The sequence below is a fragment of the Pituophis catenifer genome, unplaced genomic scaffold, assembly GCF_029215685.1.
Source record: "Pituophis catenifer annectens isolate HBS135680 unplaced genomic scaffold, rPitCat1.0.hap2 SCAF_1, whole genome shotgun sequence".
Taxonomy (NCBI): Eukaryota; Metazoa; Chordata; class Lepidosauria; order Squamata; family Colubridae; genus Pituophis; species Pituophis catenifer.
Genome location: NW_027256881.1, coordinates 81,673,681 through 81,691,741, shown reverse-complemented (window position 1 = coordinate 81,691,741; position 18,061 = coordinate 81,673,681). Strand labels below are relative to the sequence as shown.

At 39.5% G+C, this 18,061-nt stretch overlaps 1 protein-coding gene across 1 annotated transcript in view; it reads left to right on the top strand.

Moving 5' to 3' along the window:
- Window positions 1-12,597, top strand: part of CCDC170 (coiled-coil domain containing 170) — a 58,411-nt gene extending 45,814 nt beyond the window's left edge. The window contains exons 7-11 of the mRNA XM_070951787.1: window positions 2,043-2,243; window positions 5,614-5,787; window positions 6,026-6,268; window positions 6,620-6,856; window positions 10,970-12,597. Coding sequence (XP_070807888.1) covers window positions 2,043-2,243; window positions 5,614-5,787; window positions 6,026-6,268; window positions 6,620-6,856; window positions 10,970-11,122 — 1,008 coding nt within the window. The 3' untranslated portion in view covers window positions 11,123-12,597. The remainder of the gene's footprint in view (window positions 1-2,042; window positions 2,244-5,613; window positions 5,788-6,025; window positions 6,269-6,619; window positions 6,857-10,969) is intronic.
- The last annotated feature ends 5,464 nt before the right edge of the window (window positions 12,598-18,061 follow it).

The window sequence follows — 18,061 nt, the reverse complement described above, 5'->3', positions numbered from 1 at the left end:
AGTGGGCCCACTAGGCCTGATTTTTGCCCTCCCCAGGCTCCAGAGGCTTTCTAGGAGCCTGGGGAGGGCGAAAACAGCCTTCCCCACCCCCCTACCCCGGAAATGGCCCGTTTCCCGACTTTCGGTGGGCCTGAAAGGCCCATAAATCAGCTGTCTGGCGCACACATGCGTGCTGGAGCTGAGCTAGGGCAACACTCGCGTGCCCACAGATATGGCTCCGCGTGCCACCTGTGGCACGCGTGCCATAGGTTCGCCATCACAGTCTTAGTAGGTATCAAGCCAATGTATTTCATAGACCATATCTTTGATTCCGAGTTGGATATGGATCAGAATATGGTCTTACTGATTTATAATAACTTTGAAGGAAAACCCTAGGACCATGATGGCAAACCTATGACATGTGTGCCAAAGGTGGCACACAGAGCCCTCTCTGGTTTCCGGTGCGCAGGCCAGCTGTTCTTCATGTGCGCTGGAGCACCAGAAATCCAAAGACCAGCTGGTCGGTGTGGATGCGCGCGCAGGCCACATGGTCTTCGGGTTTCCGGAACTGTGGCACGCGTAAAGACCAGGTGCCTAGTGCGTGCATGCACACCAGCCAGCTGGTCTTAGGGTCTCTGGCACTCTGGCGCTCTGGTGCGTGCTATTTTTTTTTTAATTTGATTTATATGCCGTCCTTCTCCGGAGACTCAGGGCGGCTTACAATGCGCTAAGCTAAGTGCTATGCGCATAGGTGCACTCCAGTTTGGGCACTTGGTGCTGAAAAGGTTTGCCATCACTGCCCTAGGAGACCTATAATATGTATGTCTTTATTCCAGGTTCCTACAGATGGTAGAGCTTGGAATAATCTCTCACCTTTACTTCTGTTCTATTTTCCTGCCCATCATCTTATCATTCATTCATCCATATTCTTTTATATGCAGTGTCTTTTGAAATAATTAAAAAAAAGATTTTTCATGCTCATATACAGAAAGAGATGGTATTTATCCAACTTTGCCAATGAAAAAAGAGAATTTCCCAATCTTTATTCCTCCTGCAGGCTGCATCTGCTGCATCTGCCATTTGGAGAAAATAGTTCCTAATATATGCTGTGGACAGATGTGGTACCAGCAAGGGTTTTATGTGAATTTTATAGAATTTATAGAATTTTCAAGAATTAAATGAAAGCATGGGACATTATGAGGGAAGCACTGTACACCAAAAACATTGCATTAATTTCTCACTTTTCCATAACTGGAAGATTAATAATGGAATACATAATGCTCTGAGAGCCAGTTTGGTGTAGTGGTTAGGGCATCAGGTTTGAAAACAGAAGATTGCGAGTTCTAGTCCCTCCTTAGGCACAAAGCCAGCTGGGTGACCTTGGACCAGTCACTTTCTCTCAGCCCTAGGAAAGAAGCAATGGAAAACTTCTTCCCAAATCTTGCCAAGAAAAGTGTGGGGACTTGTGCAGGCATTCTCCAAAAATCAGACATGATTGAACAGAAATTAAAACAATGTTGTTCAATGTTTAAATTAATATCAGATTCCGGTATACCTGTAAATATTCTTGTGTTAGTGTAACAGTGGTAATCTGGCAGGTTTATAGCATTATTTATCAATAAACTATAAGTGAGCATGTATTGACCCATTTTCATTAACAGAATATTTATTCAAATTTACAAGATGGATATTAATATAATGTCTGCTTCACAAGTTGCTCTAATTTTGGTTTGTTTGCAATTGGCTTAGCATATTGTGTGAATCTAGCTTTTGCAATGTATAGCTTTGTGTGATAAATGAATTCAACCAATGGAGAAAGTTTTTTTTCAACTGACAGGGTAAGAAATTGTAGCTTAGTGAGTTTTGCGAATTCAGCCACAGTCCATATATGCTACACTACTGTATGGTAACTAGATCAAGTCCTTCTGATTAAGTGTTCATGTTTTTCCTGTTTGTTGAGTAGAAAGTGATTGTTTTATTGCCCTTCTATAATTGGTGATTTTCTTGTACCACAGATTAGTGTCCTACTCAGTCTCTGATTTGAGTTTACTTTTGTTTCCCAGATGGTATCCCAGCTTGAAGCCCAAATCAGCAAACTTACCGAGACTCTGGAAACTCAGACTATGTTGCATCAGGAGGCCTTGCAAAGAGCCAAAAAATCAGAAAACAAATCAGAAATGCTTCATGATCAGTTGATGCGCCTAGAAGGAGAGCTGGTATCTGGAGATGTGATGCGAGATGCTTGGAAACTTGAGAAACAACAAGTAATATCTTATGTTTATAGGAAGGGTATAAGGCAAGGTAGAGAAAGCTTAATTTAATGATGTGGTCCTGATTTTATCAAAAGTAAATGTATGCTCTGATTGGCACAGTCATGTTCACATCGGTAAAATTTGTTGGGGAAATCATTTTTCAGTATGATCAGAGTGGTGATTTGAACATAAAATGTATATATAAGTGTTCAGGGACTGTATTAAAAAGTACTACAAGTCTGAGCATTTAGGGAGTGTTGTAAGCAACAAGCCATGAAAATATCTAAGGAAATGTGTTGGTGTTTTGGATCTTGTAGAGATAAGCTACTAAAAGATTTCTGGCTGCCTGTTCTAGACCCCAAGAGGCAATCTGTTTTTGGATTAGTATTCCAAGTAAATTTTTCTGGAAGTTGCCAGTACTATAGAGAACACAGTAGGGGAACTTAATATATTTTAAATGAAAATAAAATGTTACTGAGAAATCAGCTCTTTACCAGATAGAGAAGAATAGAATCAAAACTAGGTCTTATTCTGCTAATTATATTATTGAAGCTTACAGAAATTCCATGGGTTTCATGGGTTGCAAAAGATAAAATGTGTGTTCAGTTAAGGTTTTTTGTTTTTTGTTTTTACTTTTAGTTCCTTTTTTTTACTTTAGTTACTTTCAATATGGGCTTCTTTCCCTAACTTCAGCATATAAACCATGATCCCAAATTTGAGTGTCAACATTTCCTTGATTCTGTTTTCTGAAATTTTCTTCTTTAGTTTTACAATGATCACATAATGATCACATAATAATCATAGTGACACAGCTTATGGCCCGTTTGGATGTGCTAAATCATTGGAGGCAAATAAACCTCCAATTAAAGTGAAGCAATTGCTTCATTGCTCATTCTGTTGAATGATCCTTATTGGGTTGATAAAATGTATGGATAAAAGAGTTTTACCCTAGCAAAAAAAGCTTGGCATAGTTTGCTCCTTTTGTCTCAAATCCTATTATTTATGTATTTGAATGACTTCTAATGGAGCATGGCAAAGGCAGATTTTTCTGTCCTCTGTCCTCACAGAAGAGCACTGTGGTAGGTTAGATAGAAATGTCCCTGTTCTGAATGCACTGCCAAGCTTGTCTGTAATGAAGTTTCATGATGTAGCTCTTGATACAGCTGGCAAGAACCATTACTCTCCAGAGGTAGTATGCAGCCGGTTCAGAACGGTTCAGGCAGGGGTGAAATCTACTTACCTTCCTTACCTTCGGAAGAACACACACACGCGTCATGTGTGTGCGCAGACATTCTGTGCATGCGCAAAACCTTCTGTGCATGTGCAGAAGGTAAAAAACACATGGGCAGGTGGGGGGAACTTTCACTCCGCCATCGCTACTGGATCGCCAAACCACTGGCCAAGATCGCTACCGGACCGAGCGATCTGGTCCAATCCGGGAGCATTTCACCCCTGGGTTCAGGCACCCCGGCTCTATGCCGTCCTATTTAGGCACATTTTTGAGGCCAGGCACAGGCGCGGAAGGTGCGTGTGCAAGCAAAGTGCATGCACGGAAGGCCAGGTACATGTGTGGAAGGTAGGTGCAGGCGCGAACCGGTAGTAACAAAATGTGAAATCCACCACTGTTACTCTTGCCCATCAGAGAAAGTCTTCGAAACATTCATCTCTCCAGGAGCCACTGACTCAGTGAAAAAATCTCTATGGGAAGCTCAGTGTCTTATCCCCTTCCCTACCTCCAGCTATTGTTCCTCCAGCTACTACTCCAGTCCCAGCTGCCTCCCTGCTCAGCTTTTATAGTCAGCAGTTGCTTTTCTGGCTAGGGAGAAGCCTTAAATGGACAGGGCAACAGCAGCACAGGTCCTGGCCAGTTTTTAGGCAAAATGTCCTCTCATACTCCCTATACAGTATGGAGGCCCCATAGTGTTATCCTGGAAGTGGGCACCATTTTGGAATGGCCACATTGTGGTCATTCATTGTTTTCATTGTGGCCACTCCCAAAATGGTGCCCACTTCCAGGATAACACTGTGGGGCCTCCATGTTGGAATACTGTGCAACAGAATGGCTGCTTTGCAAAAGAGATCTATGGAAAACTTAAGTGACCGAGCTATGATGAGAATGGGGATGTGTGGTAGGACCCAGTGGCGTGAGAGGCAGGCATAAGGCCTGTGGGGATCCAGAGGGTAGGCTGAGGGAAAGATAGTGCATTACTGCAATTGGGCATAAGGAAAGGCGGAGTGCCAAGCAACCAAATTTTGTTTTTGTGACCTTGGGGGCACTGCAGCGGCTATAACTCTGAGCAGGAGTTGTAAGTCCATTCATTCTCTGCCCTTTAATTTCAAACGGTCTCTCAATATATGATCATAAGTTGAAGACTACCTGTATACTGCCATAATCCTTAAAGATTCCAAGCTTTGACAGCATAAAAATGTAAACAATACAACGGTATATAAAAACAATATCATTTGAGTAGACAATGCCAAATGCTCTTCAGAAAAGCTCTGTTCTGACCAGTTTCTGGAAAGCTCAAAGCTTAATCTCTGGAGGGAAACTATTCCACAGAATAAGGTCCATCCCTGAGGAAGACAATTTCTTGGTCTCAGCCCTCCTGTCCCTACTTCAGGAAACTGAAACATCACTAGCAGATTCTCTTGTTCTGGATGATGAGTTCTGATGGGAGAAATTTGTTTGAAGATACTGGGAGCTTAGCAAGAAAGGATTTTATGTGCTACTTTGAGCACTTTGAGTTGTACCCAGAAATCTACTGGAAGCCAAAGGAAGGCCTGCTGTGACTTTTAGGAAGTCATGGTGACGCAAATTTGGAAAACTTGTGATATCTGTATTCAGAACTTTAGGGGGGGAAAAAACTTGCAATATGGCATGACTTGCATGCTGTACTTAATGCAGATTAAATATTGGCATTCTCTGGTGGGCTGCCTGCCCCAGTTTTATTAGGTGGTGTTCTGTTTTAAGATCTGAAAACATGGACAATCATGAGACAGAATGAGCATGGAAAGAAAAGAGAATCCTTTTGGGTCCAGCCTATTGTACTTAAAAAGAATCAAAAAGACTTACATGTGTTGGTGTTGGTTTAATCTTGGCCATAAAAGCCTTCTAGAAAGCATGAATTAATTAAAATATTTTTCACATGTTAGATTAAATGCAACCCCTTTGAACCATATTAGATTATTTGCAAAAGTCTGAAAATATATGCCTTTTAACAGTAAAAGGCAGCATGGCAAGAAAACATGAAGCAATAAAAATGTAACATTTTTATTGCATTAATAAATCTTTATTTCTGTTAAAGCAATTGTAAGAGGCTAAGAATGCAAGCTTTGTTCTGAGAAAACTGGATGCCTTTCTCCTCATATTTTCCTTCCAAAGTATCTTAAGTTTTTGGATCAGCTCTCTGAAAAGATGAACCTGGACAGAATAGCAGTGGAGGTTGGATTTGACATGAGGTTGGATGCAGTGCTGGCTCGTGCAGAGCAGTTGATCAAGTTGGAACGAGACACATTGACTGACAATAAGATCATGGTCCGAAACCTGCAGAGAAAGGTAGGAAAGATATCTAAACAGCAGAGGTATTAATGCTTGGTTCATTTTTTTTATAGTATCATAATATCAAACTAAGGCTGGGATAATACTCATTTAAGTCTCACTCGAATCCCAACACTGTGAAGAGAGGGGAAGAAGTAGGCTCCACTTTTCCCTGGCGGAAGAATAGAGCATATGAATAAATGAATATTTACTATCACAGGTGACATGTTTGTTTTTTTTAAAATCGAAAATGTAGGTAAAAGCTCAGAAAGAGCAACTTGAAAACAAAGAACTGCATGTGAAACTTTTGCATCAGAAGATCGTCCAGCTGGATGAAGAGAAGCAAGTGCGCACAGCCCTGGCAGTAGAAAGGGATGAGGCCAACCTCACAGTCCGAAAGTTACAAAAGAAAATAGACAGATTGCAGAATGAACTTTCTCTGGCGAGAGAAACACACACAGATCTGAAAGTTAAACTTGCTGACACGAATGAACTGAAGGTGGGTAATAAAGCTAATAGTGTGAGTCAAACCATATTTAGAGGGGTATGAATAAAAGTGAATGGATTTGCATTTAACTTCGTAATAACGATGCCTAATCTGTCCATCCCAATTGCTCCACAGTAGAAAGCAATTTTGAAATGATTAGCAACACGCTTTCTTCAAGAACCTGAAATTTAGGAGAGATAGAGTAGCTCATACTTGACACAACTTCAAATGTGTGCAGCGCTTCTCCTGCAAGTGAGCCTTATTTGGGTAGATGAGGCTCAGGGAAAAGCGAAATGCTCCTTGGCATCTTATGTGATATTTTCCTTAGACCACTTCCATGTTTTCTTTGGAATTTGTGTTCAGATCAAAGCAATGGAGCAAGACAAAACCATAGAAGAACTCAGCAAATCTCAAGAGAAACTGGAAAAGATGAAGACTAAAGCTGAGAAGCAATTAACCTCTGTCCAGTCTGAGCTACATGTTAGAGAACGTGAAGCAAAGGAAGATAAAGAAAAGGCTAAACACTTGTTGGAGTCTGTGACTACAGAAGCAACAGAACTTAAATCAACTCTTGAAGAAGTCATGAAAAGAGAGAAACAGGTATGTGCCAGGATCACCAATAAGGGGTATGTGTTATTTGTCACCTTTATCCAGTGGTGGGATTCAGCCAGTTCGCACCCCTTCGGGAGAACCGGTTGTTAACTTTCTGAGCAGTCTGGCGAACTGGTTGTTGGAAGAAATCATTAGGGCAGAGAACCGGTTGTTAAATTACTTGAATCCCACCACTGCCTTTATCCATTCATCAATCTAAATAGTTGCCCTCTCACAGGGCAGATAACAGTCTATTAAAAGGAACCATAAATAACCTAGAATAACCAAAACAACACCTTGCATTTAGGGTGAGTCATACATCACACAATCATATGCCTGAAGATAAGCTCACCAATTATTTTGAGCCAATACTTGAGGGAAGAACCGGCTCTTCAATGCCCTACGAAAGACTGACAGGGTTGGGGGCCACCTGAATCTCAGTGGGTTAACTGTTCCATAGGGCAGGACCTGTTTGATAGAAAGGATTCAGAGCATGCTTACCCTGTCAGGGATAGGCAGAAATAATTGCAAATAACATGGCTCTATGCCATGAAGGGCTTTAGGGTTAATAGCTAACATCTTGAATTGGACCCAAAAATCAACTGGGGCCAATGCAGCTCACAATACATCATAGTAGTTGGTGTTACTGTGCCATGTACGTTCATTACCATTCACGGCATTGCATTCTGCACCACCTGTAAGAAATGGTCTTCAAGGGCAGTTCCACGTAGAGCACATTGTAATAATTCCAATAGAAAGTGTGCCAGCTTGGGTTTTGAAGCAATTTTATAAGTTCTCTTTCAGTTGAAAAGAGCAAGGAAGAGGATATAGGCAGGAAGGAGTAAGAGCCTCATTTAATTTCATCTACACATGTATGTTGTTACCTGGGGAACAAGTAAGGCTGTATGCACAGTTGCCTTGAAAAGAATATGAATAATTGCATTACCAAAAGCATTAGTGCAACCCATAGGATTTATTGGCATTCCAGAAGCATAGAGAAATTTGCAATGAAACCATTATCGTCGCTATAAAGTTTTGGGAGCTTCATGAGACTTTTCCTAAGGTGGGACTCTCCCATTACAAAGGCATGATAGAGAGATGTGAATGGAATATCACCTACAGATTTTTGAGCGTATTTCAAGAGGTTTAATTAAGACAAAGCAATAAAAAGATGCAGTCCAGTGGCCTTTTCCGCTACTGATTATTGACCAAGTCACACTTCAATTATTCTGGGTCAGCTTTGTGCTATGGGGTCAGATGTGTTTTATTGTTGGGAGACTTGTGCAAGTATGAATTATTGAGAAGTTCTTTGGCAAAGAGTCACTGCTGTATATTGCTCTGCACCTCTGTTATATGGTCTCAAGACTATATTGGAAAAGTCTTTATTTTAAGCAAAAAAAGAAAAACCCAAAACAAACCTAGGGCATGGAGAGGGTTTTTCTTTTAAATCCTTTACTTTGCCATTATTATATTTTTGCACAATGTAATTTAGGCCCAATATGTTTTTGAAATTTCATCCTAAAGAGGAGGACCAGGGGTGAAATGCTACCGGTTCGCACCGGTTCAAGCGAACCGGTAGTAATAAAAGCTACTGGTTCGGGTGAAACGGTAGTAAAAAAAAAATGTTACCGGTTGTCCAAACCGGTATTTCCAATGATCAGCTGTGTTGCACGATTTATATTTGCTAGAAAGCAGGAAATCCTGCTTTCTAGTGAATCTAAATTGTGCGGCACAGCTGTTCCCTCCCTCGCTGTTCTATTTACCTTCTTAAGCCTCCTTTTCCCACGGTGCGGGGTAGCGCCTGTGGTGTGCATGCAGGCGCAGTGCACATTTGGTGTGCATTGTGCATGCGTGCAGGCAGTGTGCGTTTGGTGTGCACACAGCAAACCAGTGGAAAATGGAGAGGACCCAGAGATCCAAGATAGGTGTCTTCATTTCACTTTTCCAAGAGAAATGGTTTCTGGGAACAATGCAGAATGATCAAATGAGACCTTTGAGCCACAAATGCCCACTTATGGAACAGACGCACCTGATGATCTGTGGGAATGTAACTCTAATGTTTATAGCTAAAGTTTTACTTCGTGACACCACATGAACTTAGTTTTCAAAACTTGCCTTTCTTTCAAAAACAAAAACATTGCAATCTGTTACATCAAATGTCATCTATTTTAATAGCACAAGACTAAACTAAAGAACAAACAATAATTGTAAGCATTTGGCATGCGACCTTTCAAACACACTGAACCACAAACAAAGGTCTGAACGTGTTTTAAGATGAATTCAGATCATGCAGTGAGGTGTGTAATATTAAATATGTGACTGCCATACAAATTACACAGAACTTTAAATTTCCCCCTTTATTTTGATTTGTTTTTTTTTTAAATCACAATATGCTCCAATGTTTGGCACAAAACAATTTACTTTCAGCTTTCTTCCTGTATTAATTCCTGTATTAGTAAGTAGATTAAATTGAACATTTATCCATTTATCTACCTGACATCTCTCTGACTTTAATGAAGATGTTAAATCTAAGCCCAGACACCACCACTTCAGACAGGAGAAGGAGAATGTGCTTCTCTTGGGGGATATTTTTCCACAGGTTTTTTTTTTTTTTTTTACAAAATACCTTGAAGAAGGGTTCCAACCCATTTAATGATTGATGTGTTGAATTTATGTTGGCTGCTTTTTAGCATATAAAACTGAAAACCAACATTGAAGTACAGAATATAATAATATAAAGATTTCAGCATTGTTAACACTTAGGGTTTTTTTTATTTTTATTCTCTTGGGCAGCTATTTTTGAGACAATAATTTGCAGGTGAGTAAATATATATGGGGGCCAGTTTGATGTAGTGGTTAAAGCACCAGGCTAGAAACGTGGAAGCTATGAGTTCTACTTCCAGCTTAGGCACAAAGCCAACTGGGTGACTTGGGCCAATCATTCTCTTTCAGCCCTAAGAAGGAAGCAAGGGCAAAATCTTGCCAAGAAAATTGCTAGGACTAGTTCAGGCAGTTGTCAGGAGTCAACACTGACTGGAAGGTATAGAAATAAGCAAACAGCAACCACAGTTAGTCCTCGATTTACGACCACAATTGAGCCCGGAATTTTTGTTGCTAAGTGAGATAGTTGTTAAGTGAATTTTTACCCATTTTATGACTTTTCTTGCCACAGCTGTTAAATGAAGTACCACAATTGTTAGCAAGACGGTTGTTAAATGAATCTGGCCTTCCCCATTCACGATGCTGATCAAAAGGTTGCAAACATGACCCAGAGACACTACAACCATCATAAATATGGGTCAGTTGCCAAGCATTTCAATTTCGATCATGTGACCATGGGCTTGCTGCAATGGTTGTAACTGTGAAAAATGGTCACAACTTTTTTCAGTGCCATTTTAACTTCGAACAGTCACTAAATGAACTGTTGTAAGTTGAGAACTGCTTGTATATAGCTGTAAAACTATGTAGCGCATCATCTTCAGAGGTCCCTAGGTTTGGTAAAAATATGCTACTGAATCAGTGGTGGGTTGCTACTGGTTCACCCCGGGTCGGGCGAACTGGTAGCGGTGGTGGGGGGCTCCGCCCACCCGCCCAGATGTTTCTGCGCATGCGACGGGATTTGAAACCCACTAGTGCACTGAATTACAAAACATACTGGGCTCTTTAGACTAGGTTTCACTAGTTATTCTCCAGTTCCTGTAACTTAGAGAATTCTTGAGAAACAAACAATATTATTATTTTTGCTCCATAGTCATCTGCTCCTCTTTTAAGTCTTATGAGAGGGGCCAATCATCTCCAAGCCCTACTCCCGAGTTGTCCCTTTTGTTTTAACTATTCTTGCCTTCTAGCAGCTCTGCGCATGCGCGCACTGGGAACAGGCTCCCCCCTGTTCCTCTGCCTCGCTGAGGTCCAACTCTAGAGGTTCCAGAGGCAGCACGTACTTCCCAGATGGCCCTTTCTCTGCCTCCGACGCAAAGCCCTCATCTGAGCCTTCCCCAGACTCCAAGATTGGCCCATGTTCCTCCTCAACCTCCTCGCTGTCCGACTCTGCAGCTGCTCTGCAAGCTCTGACGGACCACAACACATATAGTTTACCATATTTGTTTTCCTTTGCTCTTGCAGCTGGCAGATTTCCGAAGAGTCATCTCTCTCATGCTGGGTCTCAATATCGCCACTGTGGCTCTTCCTGACTATGAAATAGTAACTCGTCTCGAGGGGTTGATCCATTCTCATCAGCATCATTGCTCTTCTTGTGCCTGCTTCAAGTGTCAGTGAAAGAAGATGGACTTTCATAGCTTCTCCACTGAGTGCCTCCTTTCTTTCTACAAATAATAGTTATAACAGTGGAAGTCCGATTGGATGTTCCAAAAGTTAACATTTCGTTGGAGTTAAATATTGCCTACTCCGAGGAAAAAGAATATTAAGAAGTGCCAATGATGTATCTTAATAAATAATATATGTATAATTGGGTGAACATCTTATGGCCTCAGCATCAAAAATGAAACAAAATTCTTATAATCATCAAACAGTGGAATCTCACAGAGGCCTGATATTGAGCAGTCTCTCTCTCTCTCTCTCTCTGTCCCATAAACTATCCTGAGAGTGGAAGGGCAGAAGGAGGAAAATTTCCTGTGAACAGAACTTTCCAGATGCAACAGATCCTCTTAGGATACAAGCTTACAGCATGTGTCAACGCACTTGCTTTGTAAAACAAAAGATAAGATTATTTCACAAATAATTGAGAAGTTACAAAACAGATGTTCCCATGTCTGAAGTTTTTTTGTATGTATAATATGCCTGTTTTGAGTCTGTGACATGTACAGGAAGTTCCCAAGAATATCAGTCCATTTTTTATATGTTTACAATAGTGGTTTAAATATTACAAGAGTTCTTTAAAATTGCATCCAATTTTAACACATCAAAGAATTACTAAAATCTGAAGAAGAATATTAGGCTAGAACATTCCATATGGAAATTATACTACTTGGAAGAAATATCACATTGGCACAAATTAAGCAGATAAGATTAGCACTTGGAGAGCTAAAATTTAAATAACAACTGATTTAAAATTTAAAACATCCATTATGGCTTCAGTCCCATGATCCATGAAATACTTTCCCTGGGGTCCTCAGATTTCTTGAATCTTAACTTCTAAAAGCAGAGAAATGTTCATTTTAAAGGAGAAATTTCATACTTCATTATTTCATATGTGAGATAATAGCAATATCCATATTCAGTATTTTTCCAGTGTTAGGATTTGCCAAGATTGACTATGAATAAGTAGTATTCCTAGCCATTCCATGCTCTACCATGACCCAGAATTGAGGAGAATTATGTTAGTCCTTAAATTAACATTGTCCATTTCTTTCTTTATGGCAACGAGTTAAGATAAAGAAAAACCAACACAAGAAGGGAAATGGTGGCATCTCTTCCTTGTTGAAGCTTAAATACATAGACACTTTGAATTTTTAGTAATCTATCAAATTAGCAAACACTTAGTAATATTACAGGATCAGAGATTTAGAAGTGACCATCCGTTCATCACAGGACAGTTCCCATAACTCAGTCTCAGGCAGAGATTTAGAAGATTAAAGGTTCAATACTTTGCTAATTTAAGAAATCTAGAGTCTACTATTCTGAATTAAATCCCCTTTAGTAATTTAAATAATTGCTTTAAAAAGGTCTATCTAGATCTATTTTCTTTGGTAGAAAAGCTGAAGCAATAACATTTGGAAAACAATTGTCATTTATATGAGTGCATTTTTAAAAATAAACCTATAGATTTTAATGAGAATAAATCATTGCTGGATAGTATTTTTTGGGTCATTTTGCAAAATTTCTTTCATTTTCTTTGGACTTCTGCTCTTCTGTAAAGAGTGTTTGAATCATATATCTCCATTTTCTAAAAGAATATCTAAGTATTTGTTTAAAGTTTCACATGTCTGACATACTGAACAGGTATGTCAGATCAATAGAAAACACAGTCTGCAACCAAAAGAGCTGCTCAATTTCCTGTGAAATATGTGGATGGCTTATATGATTTCTTTCAATTGCAGGGAAGAGTGTCTTGTCACTGATAATGGCATGAACCTGCCAGATCCCCCTGGCAAGTCCACCTTCCCATTCCTTTTACCTGATTTTTGATCCATGAGTCTGGCTATTTCCCCAGGTCAAAGCATTCTGTACTGGCATATTAATACCTGTTCTTTGCCTCTTCATCTGTAATCTCAAGGGGACAGAATGAAAGACCCATTTTCCCCCATGATTAAGTTTTTAAATAAATGACACTTATTTGCTCATGTAACCAGCAGCATCAAACAAGGTGGTTATGGAATAGGTATAATAATACAAACAAATGAAATACTTTTTTTTTTAAATGAGGGCATCCTTGAGAAGATAGACTAGTTATAACCTGTTAGGTAAATCAAAGATCTGCATGTTAAAGCTAGTCATCTGTAAATAGACTGAGCAAATGAGATAGGGAGGCAAAGAATGGAACACATACTGAGCAAACTGAATGGAAAATGAGAGATTACTCACATACCTCCCCAATTCTTTCCTGCCAAGTTTGTGTCATTGATTCCAGTTTTTCCAGCGGTTTGGGGGCATTGGGTCTGACATCCACACCTAATCTGGAAACAGATTGCAGTTCATCCCACCAGATTACCTGGGGAAAATGAATTTCTAATATATTAACTTCCTGAATCCCATCTCCTTCTCTTGTTGAGAGTGTGACTTTAATTATAGAATACTTAAAAGATGCCAGTCAACAAGCCACTAACTTAAAAGTAATCAATTATTTTACAAGCCTGCAGACCTATGCAGCATTTTACACATTTTTCTACAAAACAGAAAGTCTTTTTTCTAATGTGTTTGAAACTTGACAGATCTAATATCTTAAAAGACTAACAGGATGTCAGTATAAACTTTAAAAAGTGATATGCTGGTGGGTGAATCTCCCCCGAAAATCAATTATAGTAAAACAAATGGGGATTAAAAAAATAAAAAAGAATGAATTTGGGTTCTTAGAAATAAAGTGTTCTTGGTATTGTACTTAAGACATTGCTTAGCTGGGAGAAAAAAAGAGAAGAATTATTTGGGAAACATGGGAGATTTCCAGATGGAAAACAAACATAATTACACTGAATGAAAATTGAAATTTAATGTCACAAACAAATTGAGTAATTAAAGATTCTGGCACACTTTTGGTAGGTATTAAAGGACTACCAGAATCAAAACCAAGCATAGGTGGTATTATGCATTATAGTTTTACTGATGTATGTCTCTATGGGTATCTCTAAGCAAGTGAAAATGAGAGGTGTTGGACTACTTGTATTTTCTGGTAGTGTGGGATGTGGCTCATAGCAGCATGTCCCAAACTGACTCCTTCCAGATTTTTTTCAACTGCAGTTCTTGAAATTGGTCAGCTAATGGGGCCAAAGATCAGGGAATATGAGACAAATAACCTATAACTTCTGGAAAAGTCATTTAGATTCTAATGGGAAGTCCTCAAAAGAAGGTAAAAGCATTCTAATAAGCATACAGGGTTTTGTAGAAGTAACAGTAAACAAACAATATGCGGATGGATTATGCAAAATACCCTTTGCTTTTTGCAAAAGGATATAGTGGTATCAGGAAGAAAAAGTACAAGTAAATGTGCAATCCTAAGCATACTTGCAAAGGACCTTATCTGTTGTAAATCTACTTCTATCAGGAAGTAAGGATAGCAGTTTCTCTACTACTACCTAGAGGATGCTCAGAATGTGAGGAATATTGCTCATAATTATCAAGTGACATGTAGAGGTTTTCACCCATTTGCTACTGATAGTCCTCTAAAGAACAATCTCCAAAATATTTTGGTTATGCTGCAGGTAATTAATTATAGGGTGCTGTCAACATGAACAATGTTTTAACAAAAAAGGCTTTGAATTGTAGAAAACAGTGAAATAGCAAAGAGACACTAAACAAAATCTACTGGAAAAAATGTTTGGCAGCATTAAAGGTCAGAAACTGATTTGTAGAACACATGAAGACCACATATACTTTCAGTTTTTGAAGAAATGTTGGATGTAAGTTCTATTAACAATATTTTATTTAAGAGAGAAAAAGAATTGCAGCAAATCATCATAATGGCTCTGTAGGAGGCTCTAGATTGGAAGATGCTTGGAGTATACTTCCATATTTATTGTCAACCTCACTGGAGATTCTGGGAATTGTTCAACACAGTAGGAAGGATTAATTTTTATTGTTTGCTGTCATAATTAAAATGTTTATAACTTTTGTAAGATCTCAAAGCATGTTATAGTACCATGATGGGATGTCCTGCCTCCCGCCAGCCAGCTGCTTTTCGGGTCTCTGCTGCACATGTCTGCATGTCCGTGCATACATGTGCATATGTTCACGCATGCACGCATATATTGGTGCATGTGCGTGCACATACCTTTCAATTTGGACATGCGCATGCACAGTTTGGGCACTCGATGTCTAAAAGGTTCGCCATCACTGTTATAGTCAATAAAACCAGTAAAACCATAGAAAGTGGTTAAAGAAAGCTGATCACTGAAACTTTATTTTTTAATTTATTTTTTTTTAATTTGATTTATATGCTGCCCTTCTCCGGAGACTCAGAGCGGCTTACAAGGCGTTAAGCAATAGCCTTCATCCTTTTGTATATTTATACAAAGTCAGCTTATTGCCCCCACAAACTGGGTCCTCATTTCACCTACCTTAGAAAGGATGGAAGGCTGAGTCAACCTTGAGCCTGGCGAGATTCGAACCTGCAGTAATTGCAGGCAGCTGGTCTTAATAACAGGGTGCTTTAGACCACTGTACTACCAAGGCTCCTCATATTTCATCCCATATGAGTAAAAAAATATGTAAAGAATGTATAACAGATGCACCCTTTTCTAGACTGGGACATCCTTCCGTAATTCATGCTGTAATAATCCCAAGGCTCAACTATTGCAACATGCTGTACACGGAGCTGCCCTTGAAGACTACTTGCAAACCTCAACTGGTCCACAATGAATTGGTGTAGGTAGTCAAGAGCATGCATTGGTATACTGATGTCACACCTCTGCTCCACATGCTACATTGTTTACCATTTCTGGATATGATTCAAGATGTTACTCATGACCTACAAAGCCCTCATGCCATAGGGCCTGATTATTTGAGAGACCGCCTATCTCTCATACATATGCCTGTCTTACTCAGGCTCAGAAGTTTGGCACACCAGACTTTATTTCAAGGTCTTTCGAATAAACCATGCCATTTATCACTATACCAGGAAGCAGGTTGATATAATGCCTGCCTTCTGGAATGAGATTCCTCTTTAGATCAAAATGGCTCCTATCTGGCTGGTGTTTTAGAGAGTCACCAAGACCTTATTGTTCTTTTAGGTCTGGACCCCCCCTCTACTGGATGTCAGATGGTGGGGTGTCTGCATAAGTGGAAATTTCCAGGAGCAAACTGCAGATGCTGAACTACCTCAATTGGTAGAGCAACTGGATGGACTTGAAAGTCAACTTTTTGCACCTCAGTTTTCCCATTCTTGCATTAAACTTTTAAACAAATGCTTGTTGCTTTTATATTTCATTTCTCCACCTCTTATTGCTTCCAGTAATCCATATCTTCAATGGAAGCTATAAAGCTGAAGATTTCCACATCTTGCTATGGCGATAACTCTATAGCCAATTAGGTCACCTGACTTTTTCAAGTACTCTGTATTATTCGTTGAATTGGGTGCTGAACTAAATTTAAAAAGTGTACATGTGTGAATGTATGCACGTAAGCACTGTCCACACAATGCATATAGACTTACATGCATACATATGCATTGCAGTAACTAAAACTACCTATACCATATCGTTGTCTTTTCACAGATGACGAGTGCAACAGAACATATGGTAAAATTATACACGGATCAGTGCACTTCCACACAGCTAATTTAGCATGAAACATTGTTTGTGATTGCAGCAGTCTATAGTGTATGCTTCACTGGAAATAAGTGACTATTAGCATATTCAATGATACACCTATATTATTCCTGTATTTTTTAGTAAGAGCTACTGTGCCAAACCTTGTCTCAACTGTGGAGGAAAGCTGGGAGTTGGTGTAAAAAAGGTGCATGGGGGCAAATTTGGAAATATGGAGAGAGGACATGCTCATGAACCATTATATTTTCAAATAGCTTGTTGTGCCATCACACAGGGGATGAAGTGTTATCACCAACAGTTTGTACTGGTATCTCATAAATAGCAAGCCAATATAATGAATGGCAATACAAAGAGATAAAGTTAAAATAAAGAAAATCTAGACTACTATGAATAGCAGCCCTCTGGATATGAATCAAAAGATGAAATGAGATCATGGACAACCCAGTCATTAGGCTTCTTCCATAATCCAAGGAAGGCAGGACCAGGCATGAATCTTTATATACGATTTGACAAAATTTTATTAGTTTATTAAAGTATAGAATACAAAGAAAAATGAAAATAATGGAAAAGTAGTGGAAGAAAAGGGAAAGAGGAAAAAGTGTAGGGAAAGGGAAAAAACTCTTTTTGGCACAGTAGAATAAGGTATAACACACAGCCTCAACTTTTTACTTCTGCGTAATACTATATACTAGCCATTTCTAGACAATATATCATGGATTAGGACCAGGGGTGAAATCCAGCAGGTTCTGATAGGTTCTGGAGAATCAGTAGCGGAAATTTTGAGTAGTTCGGAGAACCAGCAAATACCACCTCTGGCTGGCCTCAGAGTGGGGAGGGAATGGGGATTTTGCAGTATCCTTCCCCTGCCACACCCACCAAGCCACACCACGCCCACCAAGCCACGCCCACAGAACTGGTAGTAAAAAAAAAATTGGATTTCACCACTGATTAGGACTCCCAATTTCTTCGCAAACCAAAAGATCTGCTATTGGCAGCTTTGAAAACCAGAAGAACACCAAAACCAAGTAAAGAGAGGGATGAGTTGATGTGGCTAGAATTGGATAATCTTGGTTTTATGTATGTTCAATTTAAGCCAGAAACACCAAGACCATCCAGTGAGAAATCCTGGCTAGACAGCTGAAAAGAGATTTTCACACTTGCATTATCCAAAAAAGGCTCACAGATGAACAAACTTTCAACTCATCAGTGTTACGTTTGATAACTGAACTGAGGAGTAGGAGGAATGATTCAATAAGCACATGTAAAAAACAGCAACTGA